Source organism: Scyliorhinus canicula, unplaced genomic scaffold, assembly GCF_902713615.1.
Source record: "Scyliorhinus canicula unplaced genomic scaffold, sScyCan1.1, whole genome shotgun sequence".
Taxonomy (NCBI): Eukaryota; Metazoa; Chordata; class Chondrichthyes; order Carcharhiniformes; family Scyliorhinidae; genus Scyliorhinus; species Scyliorhinus canicula.
Window position 1 is genome coordinate 967,863 of NW_024055727.1, and position 25,114 is coordinate 992,976.

Here is a 25,114-nt window from a genome sequence, read left to right on the forward strand (position 1 = left end):
TACTCTGCAATTTGCTTCACCTGCCACACGTTTCGCCATTCCAGCCACGTGTCTATGTCCTTCTGGAATGCTGCACTCTCCGTCTAGGTTATAAATATGTATCAAAAAGGACATGAATACCAATACTGGCCATTGGGGATCGCTATCACAAGCCTTCCTCCAGCCCGAAAATAAAGATTATTTAACCTTACATTAAGGTTCTCCGAACATGTATAACTTGTTTTTACTATTCTACATTTATCGGAGGACATTTACTGGACATGGAATAACTTTGTAAGTCTGATAATAGACTGGTTTACAAAATCTAGAAGGAATCAGTCCCATTGCTTTAATTTAGTCATAGTCTGTGCGAAAGGTGATAAATTCCCGGCCAAGGGTATTGAACGCATTTGTTTCCACATTCTAAAGGTTTTTAAAGCTATTTTAAAATTCAAAATCTTTGCAATCTCACACATTGAAACATTAATGTTCCCCTCTGTCACAGCCTGTGCAAATGTAACAGAAACCCTTTTCAACTGCTTTGTTCATTCTAAAACTGTTGTCCATACAGAGGTTCATTGCCTTTGTCTATCGGAATACTTTCTATAGGTGATGATTCTTCCATTCGACTCATTGATTGATGGAAATACTATTGCATATTTCATTTTTAAACAAAGTATATTGGTCAGCCAAATAAGTGACATGTGATATATGTCCAGCTTCAAACGAGTAATGCTTCTGATTTCCTTCTCAATTTTGATTGCAATGGACTTGTGTGTCGTTGCTGGTCTCCATATTGGAACACAAACCTCCAGATGGAATGGAAGTTTCCGGCAGAGAATTGATCTGCGAGAATGTTGCAGTTTTCAATCGAAAAGAAAGGCTCCAATTACTCCCAGATTTCTTATGTAAAATGAACGCGACGTTCGCCAGTTGACCGGTGCTCATATAATAATTTCATTGGAATTCAGTCAACCATCACAGTGCCAACTTTGAAACGGATATCCAGAAAATGGCACGAAAATAAATTGTCCAATGGTGCGTTAGTCAGCTGATCGGTGTTCAGTCAGCTTCCGAAATGTTATCACTATTTTAGAATTATTCTTGCTTCGTGTGGGAAGATAAGGGCCCTCTCCCAAATTGTCATTAATTTTAACAGCACATTATGATTTTTTCCATTCAGATTTCGTCTGGCATCGCTCTTACTTTCTTGGCAGGTTCTCATAGACATTGGTATCGGCGCCGCTCCCGTCCGCCATATCCATTGTGTCTAATCTTTCTGTCGTCATTTTGTGATTAAGTGTGGCGTATGTGATGCAATAATCGTTCGGGTCACCCGTGGTAATCTGTAAATAAACGTTACATGGATGAAACCAGTCACCAAGCCAACGAACAACACATACTTCATTGGACGTGAGTAGCATTTAATTGTAGATGTAAAAGAACATAACGGGATTTGGACTTCGCTGCCAAGACCACCAATGAACAGTTTAACTCCGGCCTCGGGTAACTTACTGCGTCGAGTTTCCGAGTCCCCGCTCAGTTAACAGATGTGTTTCCTCGGGTTGCTCCAGTTTCCTTTCACCATCTAAGGATATGCAGATTCTAGATCTTGGATCATACATCAGATAATGTACAGTACAAAACAGGGCCATTTGGCCCATGTAGTCAGCACCGGCCGTAGAAAGAGCATCCTAATTGAGCCCACACATGAATCCTATCATCTTAACCCAGTGAAAAACACCAAACATTTTTGGATACGAAGGAAAAATTATCATGGCCAATCCACCTAACCTGCACATCGTTAGACTGTGGGAGCAAATCGGAACACCCGGAGGAAAGCCACGCAGACACGGAGAGGACGTACAGACGCCTAGTCAGACAGCGACCTCAGACGGGATTCGAACCTCGGGTCCTGGAGCTGTGAAGCAACACTGCTAGCCATTGTGTGACATGCCGCCCTTCGTGCAATAGCCACACCAACATTGTACCATAAATTTCAAAAATGTTCAGGTTAGTTCGATTGGCCACATTAAATTGTCCCTCAGTGTGTAAAGCTGTCCAGATTAGGTGTGATTATGGAGATAAAACAGGGATGTGAGACTAGGTTGTGTTCCCTCTCAAATAATCGGTACAGACTCGATCGATCGTAAAGCCTCCTTCTGCTCTGTCAGTGTGGCGGATGTTGAGTCTGGAGAAGGGTGTGTAGATAGCCTGGGTTACATTGAGGTGTTGGGCGTCGTGAAAAATATGAAGGCATCTAAATCCCCAGGGCCTGATGGGATCTACCCCAGAATACTGTACACGGCGAGAGAGGAAATTGCTGAGGCCTCAACAGAAATCTTTGGATCCTCAGTGTCTTCAGGTGATGTCCCGGAGGACTGGAATATTGCCAATGATGTTCCTCTGTTTAAGAAGGGTAGCAAGGATAATCCAGGGGACTACCGGCCGGTGAGCCTTATGTCAGTGATAGGAAAATTTCTGGAGAATTCTTCGAGACAGGATCTACTCCCATTTGGATGCAAATGGCCGTATTAGTGAGAGGCAGCATGGTATTGTGAAGGGGAGGTCGTGTCTCAGTAAATTGATAGAGTTTTTCAAGGAGGTCACATTGATGATTGAAGCAGGTAGGGCAGTGGGTGTTGTCAATGTGGACTTCAGTAAGGCCTGACAAGGTCCCTCATGGCAGACTGTTACAAAAGGTGAAGACACACGGGATCAGAGGTGAGCAGGCAAGATGGATACAGAACTGGTAAGGTTATAGAAGGCAGATAATAGCAACGGAATGGTGCTTTTCTGATTGGAGGGCTGTGACTAGTGGTGCTCCGCAGGCATCAGTGCAGGGACCTTTGCTGTTCGTAGTGTATATAAATGATTTGAAGAACAGGCAGGAACAGACTCAAAAACAACTTCTTCCCCAATGTCACCAGACTCCTAAATGACCCTCTTATTGACTGACCTCATTAACACTGCACCTGCTATGCTTCATCCGATGCCAATGCTTATGTTGTTAGATTGTTTCTCTTGTGTTGCCCTATTATTAATTTTCTTGTATTTTCTTGAATTTTGTTTAATTCCCTTTTCATCCATGTACTGAATGTTCTGTTGAGCTGCTTCCAGAAAAACACTTTTCACTGTACCCAGGTACACATGACAATAAACAAATCCAATCCGAAATGTAACTGGTCTGATTTCTAAGTTTGCAGACAACAGAAAGGTTGGTCGAACTGCGGGTAGCGATGAGGACTTAGATTTATAGATAGAGAAATACAGCACAGAACAGACCCTTCGGCCCACGATGTTGCGCCGAACTTTTGTCCCAGGTTAGTCATAGAATTTTGGACACCAAGGGCAATTTTTCATGGCCAATCCACCCAACCTGCACATCTTTGGACTGTGAGAGGAAACCGGAGTACCCGGAGGAAACACACGCACACACGTGGAGGATGTGCAGACTCCACACAGACAGGGACCCAAATCGAAATCGAACTTGGGACTCTGGAGCTGTGAAGCAATTGTGCTATCCACAATGCTACCGTGCTGCCCATAAGAAGTTAACCTTCACTCCATTATTCTACCCTAATCCATGTACCTATCCAATAGCCGCTTGAAGGTCCCTAACGTTTCCGACTCAACTACTTCCACAGGCAGTGTATTCCATGCCTCCGCTACTCTCTGGGTAAAGAACCTACCTCTGACATCCCCTCTATATCTTCCACCATTTATCTTAAATGTAATGGTGTGTTCCACCCTGGGAAAAAGTCTCTGACTGTCTATTCTATCTATTCCCCTGATCATCTTATAAACCTCTATCAAATCGCCCCTCATCCTTCTCCGTTCTAATGAGAAAAGGCCCAGCACCCTCAACCTTTCCTCGTATGACCTACTCTCCATTCGAGGCAACATCCTGGTAAAACTCCTTTGAACCTTTTCCAAAGCTTCCCCATCCTTCCTAAAATGAGGCGACCAGAACTGCACACAGTACTCCAAATGTGGCCTGACCAAGGTTTTGTACAGCTGCATCATCACCTCACGGCTCTTAAATTCAATCCCTCTGCTAATGAACGCTAGCACACCATCGGCCTTCTTCACAGCCCTCTCCACTTGAGTGGCAACTTTCAAAGATCTATGAACATAGACCCCAAGATCTCTCTGCTCCTCCACACTGCCAAGAACCCTACCGTTAAACCTGTATTCCGCATTCATATTTGTCCTTCCAAAATGGACAACCACACACTTGTCAGGGTTAAAATACATATGCACTTCTCAGCCCAGCTCTGCATCCTATCTATGTCTCTTTGACGCGGAAAACAGCCCTCCTCACTATCCACAACTCCACCAATCTTCGTATCATCTGCAAATTTACTGACCAACCTTCAACTCCCTCATCCAAGTCGTTAATGAAAATCACAAACAGCAGAGGACCCAGAACTTTTCCCAGCGGTACACCACTGATAACTGGGCTATAGGCTGATTATTTGCCATCCAACACCACTCTCTGTCTTCTATCCGTTAGCCAGTTTGTTATCCAACTGGCCAAATTTCCCCCTATCCCATGCCTCCTTACTTTCTGCACAAGCCTACAATGCGGAACGTTATCAAATGCCTTACTAAAATCCATGTACATTACATCCACTGCATTACCTTCATCCATATGCTTGGTCACCTCCTCAAATAAGTTAAGTATAAGGACTGTCAGAGGATACAGCAGGATTTAGATCGTTTGGAGATTTGGGCGGAGAGATGGCAGATGGATTTTAATCCGCACGAATGAGGTAATGCATTTTGGAAGGTCTAATGCAGGTAGGGGATTTACAGTGAATGGTAGAACCCTCAAGAGTATTGAAAGTCAGAGAGATCTCGGTGTACAGGTCCACAGGTCAATGAAAGGCGGAACACAGGTGGAGAAGGTAGTCAAGAAGGCATACGGCATGCTTGCCTTCATTGGCCGGGGCATTGAGTATAATAATTGGAAAGTCATGTTGCAGCTGTTTAGAACCTTTGTTAGGCCACACTTCGAGCAGAGTGTTCCATTCTGGTCACCACGCCACCTGAAGGATGTGGAAGTTTTGGCGAGGGTTCAGAAGAGATTTACCAGAATGTTGCCTGGCATGGAGGGCATTAGCTATGTGGAACGGTTGACTAAACTCGGTTTGGAACAACGCAGGTTGACGGGTGTCCTGATGGATGTTTCCAAAATTACGAAGGGCATGGACAGATTGGATGCTCAGAGGAATTTCCCCAGGGTAGAGTGGTCAATTAGTAAGGGGCATAGGTTTAAGGTGCGAGAGGCAAGGTTTAGAGGAGATGTGCGAGACAGTTCTTTACACAGAGGGTGGTGGGTGCCCGGAACTCGCTGCCGGAGGAGGTGTTGGAAGCAGAGACGATATTAACATTTTAGGGGCACCTTGACAAATACATGAATAGGATGGAAATAGATGGTTACGGACCTAGGAAGTGTAGAAGATTGTAGTCAGGCAGCATGGTTTGGAGGGCCGAAGGGACTGTTCCTGTGCTCAACTTTTCTTTGTTCTTTGTTATGCTATGCCTGTGCGCATTTTGCATGCAAACCTTATTGACATTCAAGTTGCCATGTTCCCGATGACCACATGCTGGTTTCCATTATTGGGAGCGTACTGACTGAAGTTTTATTTGACGTTAGTGTCACTGCAGCTCAAGCGATGGGAAAGGCCACATGACTGCAACAATGAGGAACAGGGTAAGACCGTTCGGTCCCTCTCGCCTTCTCCTCCATTCAATAGGATGATTGCCGATCCGATATTTCTGACATCCACGTTCCTGCCATTAACGCGATACTATTGATTCATTTACTGATCAATAATCTATATATCTCAGAATTCCTATGTACAAATTGGCGCCTCCCCAGCCTTCTTTGTGGCAAGGAGGTGCAAGAACTTATAATCCTGGTAGAGTAGACAATCCCGAAATCACAGTCTTAAACGTGCACCCCTTTATCCCGAGTTTATGCCATCTGGTCCATGAGGAGAGACATTCTTTCAGCATTTACCTGATTGAGAAGGAGGGCTTTCCTCGCTAACCTCAGCTGATATGGCAACAGAGCGAATCTCTTGGCATCTCTCCGAATGACGAAGAACCGTGCAGCAAACTGAGCCTACAGAGGAGCTAGTTCCCTTTAACTATGTAGCGTGGGAGGGCATTGCTGAGGCAGTTAAATGTCAAGCACTTGTGCCGTGTCTTCAGTTGAATGTAGGCCAGATTATGGAAAGGCGGAGGATTTAATTCCGCAAAGGGCAGACATGAGCCAGTTGGCGTCCTGTTTATATTTGACCAACACGATCATCATTACTGAAGTTAATTGGTAAGCCCAGACTAGTTAATCAAATTTACATTCCAACAGGTGGTATAGTTGGATTTGAATCGATATCTCGGAGAAATTACTGATGTTGAATTACTAAAGCAATTGAACCACATTCTCCGCAAACTGCTCCAAGGTTAAACTGTATTGGAGATTAGATGCAATGAGCTTCAGTGGCTGTGGCTCAGCTGAACGAATATGGAATATATGGGCCCACGCTTGCACGACTCAGTGGGTATTGTTGAGCATCTGAAATAATTTCCTCGGTATAAGCATTCTGAACGCGGATCGCAGGAGCACACCCGCGAGTTCACACATTGTCACGACGGAACGGCTGCCTCTCGCTGTGTATAAGCTAATGCTCGGTGGTTAGATAATGTGTATGGAACAAGTGGAGGGATGTAACCTTTTCAACTTAATGGTGGAGCTTTTTTTCGTTATGCAAACTATTCAACTTATTGCTGACGTTTTACATCACAGCACTAACTGCAACCGAGACCAGGACAAGTTGTGGTATGAACCGTCGAATATTGGAAATTTTAAAAAAATAACTTACCCTACTTCCTTCGGAGGAACCGCCGTAGATACCTGTCACTAAAACACAACCGTTTGAAAAGTCATAACCTAAGACTGTTGATTAATATGCATTAGTCATGCATAATTGACAATAGTATTGAATAAAGGCCACAGAACAGTGGCTGATTATTATTATTAGAACAGTACAGCACAGAACAGGCCCTTCGACCCTCGATGTTGTCCCGAGCACTGATCACCCTACTCAAGCCCACGTATCCACCCTATACCAGTAACCCAACAACCCCCATTAACCTTAATTTGTTTAGGACAGTAAGGGCAATTTAGCCTGGCCAATCCACCTATCCCGCACATCTTTGGACTGTGGGAGGAAATCGGAGCACCCGGAAGAAACCCACGCACACACGGGGAGGACGTGCAGACTCCGCACAGACAGTGACCCAGCCGGGAATCGAACCTGGGACCCTGGAGCTGTGAAGCATTTATGCTAACCACCATGCTACCTTACTTGGATGATTAGCTAAAAAATCTGATGACCATGCTACATTCTGGGGTGCGTCACCTGTTCAATCCAGGCTCCCTTCGGTATTGTATGAACACTTTTTTTAAAATCAGAGAATTCCATTTTGAAACACACCTGTCAAATACAGTATGAAGTGCCCCCGTCTCTAATCAAACCAGTACAATAAATTGGACATTTTATCTCAATTGTGTATGACAACGATTAAAACACATGGTAAAGCAACTCTTCCACACAAACAGAATCCGTCCATCGTCACTTAATGACAGTTTGACCACATTTTCCCTATTATGTGTCAATATACAATCGGACATAATAACGAACATATAACTATCTGAATTGATGGATGGATGGATGGATGGATGGATAGATGGGTGGATGAAGGGATGGATGGATGGATGGATAGATGGATGGATGGGTGGATGGATGGACGGATGTATGGATTGACAGACGGACAGACGGACGGGGGGACGGACGAATGGATGGATGGGTGGATGGATGGATGGATGGGTGGATGGATGGATGGGTGCCATGGATGGATGGATGGATGGGTGCCATGGATGGATGGATGGTTGCAATGGATGAATGGATGGATGGAAGGATGAATAGCTATATGGACGGACGGATGGACGAAGGGACGCATAATATGGCAAAAGCATGAGATATTGGACTAGTGGTGCATCTCTTTTCTCAGCTTGCTGCACAATGTTACAAATAAGTGAGCAGCGACTTAACTGCACATATTCAGGCCAGTGTATCGTTTTCACAATGAGGGTAAACATATTTACTGAATGTTACACTGTCTGTTTCAATTTATAATTATGTTATAGCGGATGTTAATAATATTGGTCAACAACACTCTTACTTTCAACTTATTGCAACTTATCACTGTCGTGATTGGCTGTTTATTCTGCTTGGTTCGTGCTGTACAATGAAAAGGAGTATGTTGGACACACTAAAAAAAACGCACGTTTAGCATATTCTTGCTCACGTATACTTTAAATGCAAATTTGTAGCAGTACTCCTGGGAAACCAGATTTAGAGTACATCGTTTTGTATCTAATGCCTTCTACATTATGGCATATTCTTTCAGTCTCCATCCATAACTTGAAACGCATGGAGCGAAAATCAATTAAGTGGTTATTTTGATAATCTGCCTCGAAGAAATAATAATAATGCTAATTATAACGTGAATTGAACAGTAATATTCATGTTTCTCAACTAACATCATTGACAGAAATATGATATTACCAGCTGTCTTTGATTTCTGGATTGTCACAGCGGAATAAACTAAATCGGAAGCAGCTTCTGAAAAACAGCATAAAACATAAGGACATTAATGTCGATCTATTATAACAGACAGAGGAAGAGGTTAACGGGTCTACTGTTATTTATACTATATAGATATACATGCATTTATTTATATATATAGATCAATAAATACATGGGTATATATATATATATATATATATATTTATTTATATGAGTGTGACGAGATCGATGGATGGTGGGTGGGTGGCAGGATGCGAGAGAGACAGACAGGCAGGTAGACCGACAGCGCTGATATATAGGCCGACAGAAAGACAGACGGAGAAGCAGACATATCGCTAAAGCGAGAGAGAGGCAGACAGATAGATAGACAGCGGACTATCTAGCTATCTATCTATCTCTCTATCTGTAATTCTATCTATCTATATAGCCACCTTTCTATATCTATCTACATACATATCTATCTATAACTATATATATGCGCACGCATTTAGAAAAATAGATGGACAGACAGACACATATATATTTGCAGCCAAAAAGTATGTAATCTATCTCTGCCTCCCTGCGTCCCTATATATATAGGTCTATATTATATATATGTGTGTGTGTGTGTACGTATATATATATATATATATATATATGTTTATATCAATATATATATAGAGAGAGAGAGAAAGAGAGAGGGGCGGAGATAGATAGACAGACAGGCAGATAGACAGATGGATGGATGGATGGACGGGCGACTGGATTGATGGATGGAAGGATTGATTTGGATGGATGGATGGATGGACGGATAGAAGGATGGATGGCTGGATGGATGATACTGCAGGATGGATGGATGAGTTGCTGAATAGATGGTTGGGTGCGTGGACAAACTAAATACGACGGTAGCAATACGTGTATGCATCTTTGATCCTCTCAGACTTCATTTGCATTACATTATACGGCTACTTAAACCTTCCCATTGATTGTCCTTCAAATCTCCCACGCAGACAAGACTAAACACCTGTATATAAGGGTGAGAAATGCTATCCCAAATGAGGCAAGTTGCTTGCAAATGAAGGCATCTATTGTGTGTCCTTCCCATGTTCAGTCATAACTTCCACGAAATATCCATTCCGAAATATTTATAAATGGCCAGATGTTAACCAGTGATATGCTGCAAACCATAACGCATTTATCAAGAAGTAATCCGATCACATTTACCTGTATTTAGGGATGATCCTATCACTGCATACTCGAAGTTGGTCGGTGAAACTTCTTGACTCGTGGGCTCAGGTCGAGCTTCAGGTGTCCCACTGAGAAACAAAGAGATTTAACCGAAAATGTACAATGGGCACAAAGACAATTTACAAACACATGTTACTGAAGCATATTAAGTGCAGTATCAACTACCCAAAATTACAATTCATTTATAGGCCGTCGTGCTGGGAATCACATTCCAGCTTTTAAATTGAACTCTGCAGCTTTATTGCCCTAAAATAGTCGTCCAAGTCATCAGGAAAATTGATTATGTACACTACTTCCGCAACGTTTAAATGTAGAGATTTGATGGATATTCCGAAGTCTCTATGAGAGGTGAAAATATTCAGCCGAAGGCCTGAGGATGAGGGAAGAAGCAGTTTATTATATCAGAATTCTGGGAGAAAGGCCTGAGGTTCCGCAGGTTCTGGACAGCACCCTTTCTCACTTGAGCTGAGGCTCACACGGGTTAATATACAGATTCAGGGAAAGGAATTAGTTGTATTCTCATTTACATAAAATCAATCAATTATATTCGAGTCACAATTCATTGCATGTAGTCAATAAATGTTCTTTACATCCCAGTTATCACATACATGGTTAAAGTGGGTGTTCTCTTTCCCGCCCCTAACTTTATACAGAAGTCATTCAAATTGACACATGGATATGTCCTCTCTGCAGCTGGGGAACTTGATCTATTATGGATACATTGCATTCCTTGTTCTGTGAAGGTGTCATCAGCAGCTGTTGAGATACTCCCTATAAGTAGCCACGCTTGGTTCTCATGATGTAGTTTGCACAGTTTGTAACTTATTGTTCAAGAAACCGGCTATCAGTGCAGCTATTTTGTGTCTTTTGTATTGCTTTAATAGCTAACAGCCATTTTGTGTCCTTTCTGATATTAACAAGCATTGTGTATACACTTTCTATTTCTACAAATTGCCTCTTCTAAACAGTCAACTGAGCCAATGAGTGCCTTTTACATCATCAGAACTATTCAAAAGTAATATTGGAGCACAAATCTAGTTACAGAACCACCTGTAATTTACTTCATAGTCCAATACCTCAAAATGTCGCTCAAGAGTCCCTGAGGGAAATATATTTCTCTACGTCTGTCTTGAAGGTGCTTAGAACATAGAACAGTACAGCACAGAACAGGCCCTTCGGCCCTCAATGTTGTGCCGAGCCATGATCACCCTACTCAAACCCACGTATCCACCCTATACCCGTAACCCAATAACATCCCCCTTAACCTTACTTTTATTAGGACACTACGGGCAATTTAGCATGGCCAATCCACCTAACCCGCACATCTTTGGACTATGGGAGGATACCGGAGCACCCGGAGGAAACCCACGCACACAGGGGGAGGACGTGCAGACTCCACACAGACAGTGACCCAGCCGGGAATCGAACCTGGGACCCTGGAGCTGTGAAGCATTTATGCTAACCACCATGCTACCCTGCTGCTGCTTATGAAAACATTTTCAATATAATGCTTGTCGTGTTGACCCAAATTCAATGACGATGAATGCCGTCTGCGTGATTCAGTGAAACATCTAATCCTCTTGCAAAAATTCCAGAAGAAACATATAAACCACTTTTCTTACAGGGAGAATAACAATCATTTCATAGATTCCTCACAGTGTAGAAGGGGACAATTTCGCCCATCGGCTGTGCGACGATCCTACGAAGGAGCACGCACCCTCGCCCAGGACAGTGATCGCTACCCGTGACTCTACTGTAACATCTTGGCGCCTACTTTAAGCAGATTGGAAATCAGGGTAAACTGGTAGAACAATCTAAATTTAGCTTAGCAAGTCGTTTCTATCGGTGGTTGAGAGCCCACTCCAATTATGCTGGAGATAAGCACTTTTGGTTAACTTGCAGGTGAACAAATACATTGGACCATCCAGATGGAAAGCCCAGCGCATCATTGTGATGCCCCTTGCATACGACACCAGCAATATAGGATATGATAGCTCCTCTAGCACTGGTGATATTATCCCAAATTTATTCTGCACTCATTCTGAGTTCGTTCCTTTTATCCTGATCTTTTCGTTATATTCTTAGACTTTCCAATAATAGCAATAATACTAAAATAGCAACATGTCATCTAAGCGACGTGGACATCACTGGCTCTGTCACCATTTGTTGCAGATTCAGAATAGCTGTTCAGAAGGTTGTGGTGAGCTGCCTTCTCAAGCACTGCAGTCCACGTGGTGTAGGTGCACATAAAGTGCTGCTCAGTAGCGAGTTCCAGGTTTTTGAACCTGCGACAGTGGAGTCATCCCAACAGATGTACAAGTCAGTCGCTCAGAGAAGAAATTACAGGTGCAGGTATTTAATTGTGTCTGTTGCCCCTGTACATTAAGATATTGCCTGTTGTATGGTTGGATAGTGCTGTTTCAGGAAACATGATGAGTTCTTACAGTGCAGTATGGATATGGTACACCCTAATGCTGATATGCTTCGGTGGTGGAACGAAAGAATGTCTGTGGATGGAGCATTAGCCAACCCGGCTGCTTTTCCATGGATGTGCCGATCTTCTGAAGTTCTGTTGGAGCTTCACTCCTCCAAGTATGTGGGAAATAGTCAATTACATGCGTGACGAGTATGATGAAGAATGTGAACAGGTAGTATGTTGAGTTATTCGTCGCAGATTTCTGCTGCTTTTGGCGCCAGGGTATAAAGATGTCCATTTTTCTTTTCAGATTGTTCTCAATGCTACAAGCCATGATGTTGATAGTGCGGGTAATCAGGGATGTCAATGTCATTAAACATCAAAGTGCAATGAATAGGTTATTGACTTTTGGAGGTGATTAATTGCTGGAACTAATGTGGTGCGAATGTGTGTCACCTCATGTCAGCAAAACCCGGATTCATTACAGGTGTTAATGCAGGTGTGCATGGACTGCTTCACTATCGGAAGACGCACAGCTGATGTTAAACTTTAGCCACATTTTGGTGGACGGGAGTTGATTAATTAAACCAACTGAAGTTGGGGCTACTTGACTAGATCTCGGCAACACTGTCGTTGAGAAGCAGTTGCCGATGTTTGTCAAGACTGTAAGCTAACTTTCATATTAACTTCAATATCTGATCTGGAGCAAGAAGAACTGGCATCAATTGCAAAAAACGTTCTGCTGACTTACCTTTGGGGCTGAAAAACCTTTGAAGAATTGCCTGGGCAAGATAAGAAGATACATGAGTCATTGAATTGTGCAGAAAATACATGTTGTTAATATACTTGCTTATGTTTCTATGTGTGATTTACTAATACTACGTTTGAATAGCTCAAAATTATAAACACATGAAGCATTTACTTGTACAACTGAGATATCATAATCCTAATATTCAAAGAACGGAAGAAGATGCAACACTAAAATTCTGCTTTCCGATTGTTGGCAACTTATGAAAACATTTTTGTTTCCTTTGTCAACAGAAGTTGCATACCCATATAGAATTTAAGAAAATCCTTTTTTTAACCTATCACACCAAGATTATCAGTTGTCCAAACTCTCATGGTAATGATCTCATCGTTCTACACTAAAGTAATCGCCTTCTACCAAAATCATGGTGTTAAGCATGCAACGCTGAATCCGGAAGGAATGGAGGCCGCACACGTAAATATATAACGAATCACCTGCTCATGAGAAATTACGCACCTTGCTTCTTTTCTCGCAGTTTGAAGCCGATTATTGCAATAACACCGGCGATAAGAAGAAGTGGGAGAACTGATGCTGTGACCTCGGTTGAATAACTTCGCACTGCAGACCAATAAATTAATCAAATGAATTGCATAATAGTGACACACCAGAAATTCAACTGCGCATGCTCACATTCCTTCCATTGCATATTAGCAGCTGTAGATTAATAACCACGTCCATCACCATTTCTGCCCCTCATGTAAGGTCCATCGTTGGCTTTCTCAGCACACTTTCGATGATTCCAATACATTCCTTTCTATACTCACCAGTTGACTATTTTCAGAACTCACCTATTTCAAAGAAAACTACCCAAATTAAGTCCTATTCAACGGAGTGCTCCTGCAACTCACCGCCTGACGGAATATGAAGTTAAATCTATCAGTTCTCACAACACCCTATTTAATACAGGTGGCCCCTAAATTAACTGGCAAGTTTCTAACTCTCAGACAGTTGATTGAAACGTAATCGGCACCAACTACCCCTTTGTGACGACAATATTAAGATCAGGGTCTGTCTGCAAGATCATGAATCACATCACACTGTCACGGGGCTTGCAGTGACATACCGCTTAGCACTACAGACTTACAGCGCCAGGGACTCGGGTTCAATTCTGAAGTTGTGTGGCTTTCCAAATATATGCAAGTTAGATTGTGTGACGGACGGGTCCAGCAGGGATGATCTTTCAGAAGGTCGGTGTAGACTCGAATGACTCCTTCTGCACTGGAGGAAATCTATTGTCACGTATCTCCTTTCAGTTACATGCCTACTTTCATATATGTTCTTACTATATTCGCGCATCCCAGATGCTTACCGCTAAACTTTGTTTCAATAGATACATAAAGGTGAAGAGATTGACCATAGTCTAGTTGAGACCCTAAAAAGAAGGTGCAACAATAACATCTATAGAGTATGGAAAAATCAATTACTTGTGTCTGCTTGCATGGTTGAAGGCGCCATGGCGTTCTGGGAAACGTGAGGAATAACGTCTCTCCGGGCATTGAGGATCATAAAGAAATTTGTATTCGTTATGCAATGATACTGGAACTCAATGGGACAGAGAGCCTAGAAATTCCATTGTCGTGCTGCCGTATATACAAAACGTTTAAGGCGTTGTAATTTATCGTATTGATGTACCTGAACGTCCAGCACTCTGGAAAGTTAACCATCCTTTTCCAAAGCGGTAAACGCAAAAGGTTGATAAAGATAATGAAAGTGAAAGCAACACAATATTCCGAAGTTTGTAATGACAAGTCACATATCCAATCACGATACATCGCACCTGGCAAAGATTACGACTTTTTATTAGCAAGTTATTTAAGATTTACAAAGAATTGTAACAATATGGAATGGAAAGGTGTAATGCAGATATTCCTAAAGGATCATATCGCTCACTGTTCGCGTTCATTCGGTTGGACGAGAACACTGAAATAACATGGATTGAAGATTAGTTAAAAGGGAGAGACCAGATATTTGGTCTGAGTGCCATCCCTTGATGGATTGTACATCGTGTGCTATCGTATAAATCAATGCACGAGTCTCGCTCTCTTATACTGATGAAGGCTATGTCTTCAATGTCAAGTTTTCCAACGATACAAAATGTGGAAGTCTAAGTTATGGGTGAGGAAATGTGAGAAAAAAAATCTGGGATTGGATATAGAAAGTTATAATTCCGCTCAAGAATTTTGCCCTTGGAATGTGCAAGTGCGAATTATGAAATCGCCTATTTTTGTAGTGAAGCACATTTATCTTCATTAGAATTTAGAACAGTACAGCACAGAACAGGCCCTTCGGCCCTCGATGTTGTGCCGAGCAATGATCACCCTACTCAAACTCACATATCCAACCTATACCCGCAACCCAACAACTTCCCCCTTAACCTTACTTTTTAGGACACTACGGGCAATTTAGCATGGCCAATCCACCTAACCCGCACATCTTTGGACTGTGGGAGGAAACCGGAGCACCCGGAGGAAACCCACGCACACACGGGGAGGACGTGCAGTCTCCGCACAGACAGTGACCCAGCCGGGAACCGAACCTGGGACCCTGGAGCTGTGAAGCATTGATGCTAACCACTATGCTACCGTGCTGCCCCTGTTGAAGGATGGTAGCAGCCATGTAGACAAACGGGAGATATGGTAGCATAAATGGTTCGTACTGCTGTCTCACAGCATCAGGGACACGGTTCAGCTCCGGCCTTGATTGATCGTTTATTTTGAGATTGAATTTTCTCCCCGTCACGCTTCTCAGGTTTCTATATTGATTGGAGCTAAGAAGAGTGAGAGGTGATATCAAAGACACTTACACAATTCTGACAGATTTAGACAGGGTTGATTCAGAAAGAATGTCCCCGATGGTGGGGGAATTCACAACTCTGGGTGCAAGTTTGAGGATAAAGGATAAACATTTTAAGACGGAGGTGACGAGAAATTTATTCACCTAGACAGTTGTGAACTCTAGAATTCGCAACCATAGAAAATAGTTCGGACCAAAACATTGTGTAATTTCAAGAAAGAATTCCATATAGCTCGTGGGGCTAAATGGATCAACCGATATGGGAGGAAAGCGCGGTCAGTGTATTGAACGTGATGATCAGCCATTATCATAATGAATGGGAGCAGGTTCGAAGGGCCGGGTGGCCTCTTCCTGCGTCTAGTTTCTACGTTTCTATGTTTCCATGTGCTTCAGTTTCCGCCCACAGTTTAGCGATGTGCAGATTACGTGCTGTCATGGGGATAGGGCTTTCGGGTGGGCTTAGACTTGCTAATTGAGAGGTTTGAAGCACTCTGGATGGCTTGGATGGACTGCGTCTGCACTGTAGGGATTCCATTCCATGGATTCTAAAGTGCAGGAGTGCCAAAGTTACATTCGATACAAGTGGAGTCGGCTCTTTGAGTCTGGTAAGAAGAGCGACATTTTAGATACCTTTCTCAAGATTTATATTGTTTGTATTCATGTTTCCCATTTAACTGCAAGAATCGTGTTACTTGTGAGTCTCACCTAGCGGCGTAAATGGGGGGTGAGAACTCTCTGCTGGCAGTAAATGAAATAGATAATTACCTCCCAAAACGGGCTTGAACAGGCCTCTCCTGTACCCGGGCTCAGCTCGTCTCGTTGTTTATAACATATAGATTCAGACACTCTCTGTCCGACCAGCACTGCCTGCGGTTTTGGTCGGAGTTTGGCAGTTCGATGTGAAGAGGGAGTTCGTTGAAGGGGGTAGGAGTGATGGCGGCACTCCTTCGCCTTTGTAATTTTAAAATAAAAACGGATGGGTTTCTGCTTCTATCCAAGGGATCGTGTGATCTGTTTATGAGTTCCGAGTAAATATCTGGTCAAGGTCTATATTCCGAATCTTATACATTTCCTGCCGTTTATGATATAGTTAATTTATATCCAAGAGGAACCAAATAATTGAATTACATAATTAATGATTTAGTCAATATCCTAAGTATGGAAGGACCGGTGATGTTTCAGCGCATAGGAGGGCCATCTGTCGTGTGTCTGCGGCTCAAAGAGCTTCGATTCAATCATTGAGCAGGAGGATGAGCTTCAGAAACGGCGAAACACCAGGGTTGGCGAAATATATCTGGATGTTGTGCTCCCGGAGGCGGTCACATGCGTTAGAATGTAATCATTTGATTTGGAAAGTAGTCCTGGGCACGGGTGTTTGAAGGCAGCTGAGGCAGGTAAAGGGGGTTTGATGAAATGAGTGCAGATGTGTCAGTAATTGGATTTGCCTAACAAGTTTGATATTGTTTCACCTTGTTTGGATGAGTGTGGCTGAACTGACCGATCATGCCGCTGGGTACATGAAGCCATATTTGGTATTGGGAGCATATAAGCAGGTCGCGGTAATCCGTGCCAATATAGTGAGGGGCATTGGCAAGGTTCTCTGTAGTAAAGGGCGAGAGTCCAGGCGCTGTGTTCCTGTCGCGTGCCAGAGGTCGGCATTTGCTCATGTGGAGTATCCAGCCATGGACAACGGGCAAGACAGTGGAGTTGAGACCATGATAAGATCAGCAAATATCACAATGAACGGCTGGTCTGACTCGAGACGTTAAATTGTCTATTCTTGATCCTAGTTCTTATGTTCTGAAAAATCAATATTCTGTCTAACTCTACATTTTAATTCTTCATCTGAAGCCCAGTAGTTAACAGCACCTCAAGCACACATCTGGTGTTGTTGATTAATAAGGGGATCAGCTGTCATGGGGAGTGGACAGAAGAATGGGGATGAGGAACATTTCAGCCATGATGTAACGGGGGATAAGATTCGATCTAATTCTGTTCCATATCTTAATGTCTAATGGTCTTATGAAGTCTTGGCCCAAAATATGGGGGTGGGGGGTTGCCGTGGGTTTATGTTCGCGGGGCATTGGCATCAGTTCTTGAGTAAATGGGGAATGTTCCGTTGTGTTGGTCTATATCTGATCAGTGCTGGGAGCAGTGTTCTTGCAAACCCCATATCAGGGATGGAGAGACATATGCAAAGTTAATTGAGTGTTGGGCGAATGATCCTGGACAGGCAATATTTCGGCATCAAAAGAGACAAAATACAGCATTATGAGGCAGATATTTAAGTAAAAAGACCAAGAAATGGGCAGGAAGTGACAGGGTGTAGACACATAAAAAAACAACAGGTCGGATCTCGGACAGAATATGTAAAAAGACAAAATAATGGCTCTTTTTAAATATATAGCGTATTCAGGAGAATTTAAATGCATTGACCGCATAAATGGAGGTTAATGGGCAAAATTTTATAACCATTTCAGCGATGTATTTAAAATGTGTTGAAAAACAGTGAACTATACGTTCAGAGATCTATTGCTTTTTTAATGGAAGGCGGGATTAAAATGGGGGTGGGTAATTTCGTTAGCAGGGCAGGATAGCGGAGGGTGGGCAGAAATGATGATGGGTCCACATGTGTGGCGGTAAGAAACAACACGTTGAAGAAATTGTTGGTGGGCGTAGTCTGTGGGGCTCCTCACAGTAGCTATATTGTGGTAAATCAAATAAACCAGGAGATAATAAAGGTATGTAAAAATGGATGGGATTTATACGTGGTTGACTTTAACCTTCATGCAGATTAGTAAAATTAAATTCCATAGGCAGCCAGGAGGAAAATTTTATTCAGTGTATTCGGTACAGATTCCTCGATCAATATTATGCGATTTTGACAGGTTAATGCCTAATGACGCATTTTTAATTAACAGATCTCAGAGTAATCAAATCTCTGGGAAATAGTAATCCTTACTTGGTAAAATTGAGCATGCAGATTTACAGTCAGAAACGTGGGACATAAACAAATGTTCTGCACTTAGGTCAGGATAATTTCAAAGGAATGGAATCAGAATTGGCTGGAGTGGACTGGGAAATGAGTGTTACAGAAAATGCGATTGACCCTGAATATTTCATGACTTTGAACTCCGAACGAGCAAGAAGGATTTTGGGAAGGCGACTAATCAGCCATGGTCAACCAAGGAAGTTTCGGATGGGAGTAAAATGAAAGTACAAAAACAAAGACTGTGGCAAAATTTGTGGGCGAAACTTATGATTGGGAAAGTTTCAAAAACCAACAGAAGATCACCAAAAATAAGGAAGAGTGAGAAGAAAAATTATGACACTCAACTAACAAGTAATATCGAACGGATAGCATTTTAACTATATAAAAACGAAACAAAAACGCAGGCCAAGATGAATGTAGACCCCTCAGTGAAGGGGACTGGCGAAACATAATGAGTATTCTGGAAATGGCAGTGCAGTTAAACAAAGACTTTACAACAGTCTGCACGGTGGAAGACATTAATAAAGTGTCAAAATGTTCATAAATGGGGTGGGTGGGACAAATACAACCACTAATATTGAAGTAAAAACTATTCGGGAAACTAATGGTGATAACAGATGATAAGTACCGAGAGCACAATCGATTGCATCGCAGAATAGTGAAAGAAATATCGACAAAGATCTTCGTTCGAATCTGCCAAGAACCCTTAAATTCTTGAAAACTGCCAATGTAACTCCCTTCCTCAAAAACGCAGGGAGACAAAAATACAGGTAACCAGTGGCCATTTAGCCGAATTTGGTAAAATGATAGAGACCGTTTGAAAGATGTAATAGCAATCAGTTGCAAATGCCTAATATATTAAAATAGAGTCATCAGAACTCCGTGAACGGTGATTAATAACTGCAAAGTTATCCGAATTCTTTGAATTGGTAATGAGCAGGATTTGTAACATGGAACCAGTAAATGTAATATTTTAGCGCTCATGTTTTTGGAGTAGAATATTAGCATGGATAGAGGCCTGGCTCAATGATGGAAGACAGAGAGTTGGGATAAGAGAGTCATTTTCAATATGACTGCCTGAAACTAATCCAGTGTCACACCTTTGCGCCACGATTATTTCCAATATATATTGAAGACTTGGAAAAAAGGAAGTTGCCTTTTTCTGAAAACCTGTTGCCAAGTTTTCAGACAACAGAGAGATGTGGGAAGGCAAATTATGAGGATGACAAAATGTGTCTGCAGAGGAAATAAGACCGGTTAGGTGAGGGGGCAATAACTTGGTAGGTGGAATGTGATGTGGGAAGATGTGCAATTAAGCACTTTGGAAGGAACAATAAAAGAGCTGAATATCTATAAATTGATAAAGACTGCTGTAATCATCGAGGGATTTGGTTTTCATGTCAGAAAACGGCAAAATACAAATACAGCAGGTGATTGGGAAAGGCAAATTGAATGGTGACCTTCATTTCCAAGCAAATGGAGTATAGAAAGATGGCAATCGTGCAAAACATGTGTCAGGGACCGGTCAGATACAGGTGGAATTATGTTAGTAGAGTTTGCCCCTTTTTAAAGGCAATATTAATGTTATTGGAGGCATTCCAGAGTGAGTGCACCAGGTTGATCCCGGGTATGGAAGGAATTGGTTACGAGGAGATGTTGCGTTGGTTGAGCATAGACTCATTTGGAATTTGAAGAATAAGAGACGACCTTATTGAGACAGATGTGATCTTCCGGGGTCTCGACAGGGTGGAAGCTAAGAATTTGTCTCCCTTTCAGATGAAGTCTAGGAGAACAGGGCATCATTTCAGCGTGAGGCGTCGCCCATTTAAGGGATGATGAGGAGAAATGTATTCTCTCAGAAATTAGTGAATCTATTTAATGTGTTACCGCAAAGAGCTGTGGAGACTGAATTGTTACGTCTGTTCAAGGCTGAAACATATGTATGTATATATTTATCAGTACGATAATCAAAGGTCATGGGGATAAAGTAGGAAAGTGCAGTTGAGTATTATACCAGAGAACGCATGATCTACTTCTGTTCCTATGCATTGAGAGACAGAGAGCGCGAAGAAGAATGACAGTGAGAGGTAGAATTAATATAATTAGAGCGAGAAATGAATGAAAAGTGTGATGAATGACACAGGGATGATGTGAGAAATGAATGAAGAGAGTGATGTGAGTCACATGAGATTTAACTTGCGGAATTTGCTGAATAGGGCAGATGTCGCATGGCTGAGAGGCCGAAAACATGACACAGCATTCTCATGATGACGGATTCATCTCTCACGCCTGGTATGAAGACATTTGTCGTCGCCAGTTGGTGGAAAAATTTTGAAATTCATCAGGCAGCGAGAGCTGCGAAAATGCTGTTGAGAGATCCATGCTGATTATTCCTTAAGGCCTTGTCCTAATAAGTTATTTGTATTTGTTCGTGGATGTGGGCGTCAATATGTATTGGCCACCCCTGAGGGAATTTTAGTTAAACCAGATTGCTGTGGATCTGGAGACTCATTTATGCCAGGCTCGGTACGGACGATAGATCTCCTTCTCTGAAGTACATCAGTAGTCCAGCAACAATACTACTACGCCATTGCCTCCGCTAAATTGCTGAATTGTGCAGGGTGCTTGCAACTTGCTACATTCCTCTTCAGAACCGTATCAAGTTACACATGGCAGATGTAGTGCCTTCCGTGAGTTGGAATCAGTAAACCGCATCTACAATTTAAATTGATAAATTAAATGGGATATAAAAAGCAGACTGAGCTTAATATGCCAGTTTCTCAAAGCTGGTGACACCTGGGAACAGGGTCATATTTCTATTGTTGTGGAGGTGGCGCGGTAAAGCGGGAGTGCTGGATAGAGGGCCAGCGATAGGTGGAGATTGACAAAAGTGAGGTTATAGCCCAATTTCTGCCGCAATCATCACCATTTATATTCCCTTGGTCGTTCTGTCCTCGACATCTTTGTTAACTTCACCTACCGCTGGCCCACACTCCCGCTCCACCGCTCCTCTACTCTCGCGCCCCTCCTCCACTGTAGTGTAATTCGAACCGTATTTCCAGTTCCTTCCAACCTTAGGAAAAAGGCATCCAGACTCGAAAGATTTGTTGTCTACTCTGCTGAGACTGTCCAATATTTTCTAATTATGTTTCACATTGCAGCATCTGCAGTAATTTGCTTTTATAGCAATAAATTAGTTACCTGAGAGAGCCGCTTCGAAATAGTTGCTGGTTGTGTTAAACATCATCTCATCAATCCCTCTGTTGATCGCAACACAGTGATATCGCCCTCCATGGTGCGCCTCGAACGAATCGACAACCAGCTCGTTCCCCTCCGCATTTAAGTGATATGATTCGCTGTTGTTTGTTAACTGGAGATTGTCTTTATACCACAGCAAGCGGGGCGTGGTCCCTTCCTTCAATTCACACTGCAGAACCAGGCGGTGCCCGGCTGCAATCACTGTCAGGTTGTCCTTGGAAACGAGAGAAGCTCCGGCTACAGGGACTGCAGAAGAACAAACGAGGTTCAATACTGAATGAGTGATTTACTGCATCAGACCAAAACTGGGATCATAATTGTTAACAAATGACGATAAATCGAGTGAACGAATTAGGTCGGCGCAGAAAAAAATGCCGACGTTTAATTTTAACGGCGTGGACACCTCACGCACTATTCCTCTAATATTGAATGGTACTATCTGTCGTTCAATTTCTGGAAACGACAAAACATACCTAGTTTCCTCCAAAGATCTACATTTAGTGCTGGGCAGTCAGATTTAAAGCACAGGCTTGTCGTAATATCACCTGATTCATCTTCAAAATGAAAGTTCTAATATCCTTGGGGCACAGGTTGAGTTCCTACCGATACTATTGAGGAATATAAATTCGATTGCTCAATATCACCTCGCATATGAATCCGATCTGAATTATGGTAATCAGAAAAATGTTTTGAGCTCCCGATATACCATAGAAACACATAACCGTTGTGTCACGGAGGAGGCCATTTGGCCCACCGTGTCTGCACAAGCTACTCCAAACGAGCCTGGTGGGTTCATGCCTTTTCCACGGACATTGTGCCAATAAATTTATCATCCAGCCTTGAATGCCTTAATGAACTTGCCTCCACCACAATTCCTGGCAGTGGATTCCACACTCGAATCACTTGTTCCCTTTCTCAAGTCCAATTTGCTTCATTTGTAAATCAGTTCACATCTGTTCCCTCCCGTTCTCGATCGGTTTACGAGCAAGAACCGTTGCCCCCTACACCCCCCGACCCTAAAACACCCTTATAATTTCTCACATTATTTTTCATACGATGCCTTAAGTCAAAACGACGTGTGTACGATAAGATTGTTAAGGAAGGAAAGATGGCCTGAAGACTCACTCAGTAGCAGTTCCATCGCTGAGTGCCTCACTACCAACGCCTGAAGGTAAACATTGACCATAAATTGAGCTCAAGGACCGATAGGAAATTATAGCTGCCAGAGCAGTTCGAACACGAGCAATCATGTTGCTAGTAGATGTTTTCAGTACACTACAAACCCCGCCCACCATGGACAAGTCACACACCAGGATATAATGGAATGCTCTCAACCTGCATGGATGACTGTAGCTCCAAAAACTTTCAAGAAACTCGACAGCATTGCTACTGCTTCTGCAAAAATGAAATTCCACCACCACTGACGAACAGTAGCAACCATGTTTGCCAGTTATACGGGGCACTGCACAAACTCACCAAGGTTTCTCAGACAGCTCCTTCCAAACCTATGAACACTACCATCTAAAAGGACAAGAGCAGCAGATACATGGGACATCCATCGCCTGGAAGTTCCCCTTCCAAGTCTTTCCCCACCGTGACTTGGAGTTTCCATCACTGTCGCTGGGAGAAAATCCTGCATTGTACTTTGTAACAGTCCTGTGGGTGTACCAACATCTCAGGGCCGCAGCGGTGCAGGAAGGGAGCTTATCACGGCCTCCTGAATGGGAAGATGGGATTGGGAAAACATGCTGGTTTTGCCACCGTCGATGTAATTCAGACTAAAAATTCAGAATTACGCTCAACTGCTCTCTGAGATCACACAGATTCAGTCAGATCTAGGGGAATTGTGAATTGGGGGTGGGGGAGGATAAATTACCTTGATGTTCACATCCAAAGAAATAAAAGAGCCATATTTCCACAAAAGCTTCCTCCCGTAATGATGCATATTAATACTCACCAGATTACCTTATTTAACAGTGAAATGACTGCTGCCACTTATGTTGTCTAGACTCAAAAGTGCTCCTGCAATTTATTATTTTTTGTCACATTCACGGGTTTCAAGCATGCTGCCCCTCCCTCCATTCAATATAATTGCTAATATAGTGAGTGCTTTATTTCGAACCGACAGAGAAATCAGGAAATCGATTTGACGCTATGTCCAGGACTATATTTCTTCAAATCACTAGATTTGTTATTCTGCTAAGGCAATTTTAGCAACTCACCGATCACTGATAGCACAATCTGTTCACTTTGTAGAGGATGCTCGGTCGCCTGGTTTCCAGCCAGGCAATAGTAACTCCCTCCATCGTATCTGCTGACATTACCAATTTCGTACGTAAAGCTGGTCAGGTTGGACATCTGCTGGTAAATGTCCAAACTGGGTTCCTTGTAGAAACGGTAATTAATTGGTGGAGTCCCGCTTGGCACTGAACAGCTTAACCACGCAGTCTCCCATTCTATTACATCACTCCTGGGATGTATTGTCAGCTGCGGCGTTGACACTGGATTTGCTGTAAAATATATCCACATCTTAGATATTTAGCGTCAGCAACCCCTCGGCCCAAGACCGCAATAAATATCAGAGAGTCGTGAACACAGCCCAATCCATTACAAGAAACTGCCTCCCATCATTGACTCCATCAACATCCCCCGCTGCCTGGGGAAAGCGGGCAGCATAATCACCGGGCTTACTCACTCTTCCAACTTCTGCCATCGGGCAGGAGACACAGAATTCTGAGAACACGCACTGGCAGATTCAAAAACAGATTCTTCCAGCTGTTGTCAGACTCCCGAATGACCCACGCATGGACTGAACTGATCTCTGCACACATCTTCTCTGCTGCGCAGTGCTACACTCCGTGTGCTTCATCCAATGCCTCGTGCATGTGCAAAAATTGTGTATTTATCGTATGTGCGATGTTTTTCATTATGGAATGATCTGCCTGGACTGTACTCAGAACAATACTTTTCACTGCACC

At 42.8% G+C, this 25,114-nt stretch overlaps 1 protein-coding gene across 12 annotated transcripts in view; it reads right to left on the minus strand.

Annotated features, from left to right (window-relative positions):
- Positions 1 to 305: 305 nt before the first annotated feature.
- Positions 306 to 25,114, minus strand: part of LOC119960715 (Fc receptor-like protein 3) — a 161,948-nt gene continuing 137,139 nt past the window's right edge. For 11 of the 12 annotated variants that reach the window (XM_038788329.1, XM_038788323.1, XM_038788330.1 and 8 more), the window contains 8 exons: positions 24,359 to 24,646; positions 22,080 to 22,382; positions 13,550 to 13,651; positions 13,037 to 13,067; positions 9,846 to 9,937; positions 8,622 to 8,678; positions 6,873 to 6,910; positions 306 to 1,325 (listed from right to left, as the gene is read on the minus strand). In XM_038788329.1, the coding sequence (XP_038644257.1) occupies positions 1,182 to 1,325; positions 6,873 to 6,910; positions 8,622 to 8,678; positions 9,846 to 9,937; positions 13,037 to 13,067; positions 13,550 to 13,651; positions 22,080 to 22,382; positions 24,359 to 24,646 (1,055 nt within the window). In that variant the 3' untranslated portion in view covers positions 306 to 1,181. The remainder of the gene's footprint in view (positions 1,326 to 6,872; positions 6,911 to 8,621; positions 8,679 to 9,845; positions 9,938 to 13,036; positions 13,068 to 13,549; positions 13,652 to 22,079; positions 22,383 to 24,358; positions 24,647 to 25,114) is intronic. The other variant, XR_005459500.1, reaches the window with a different exon arrangement.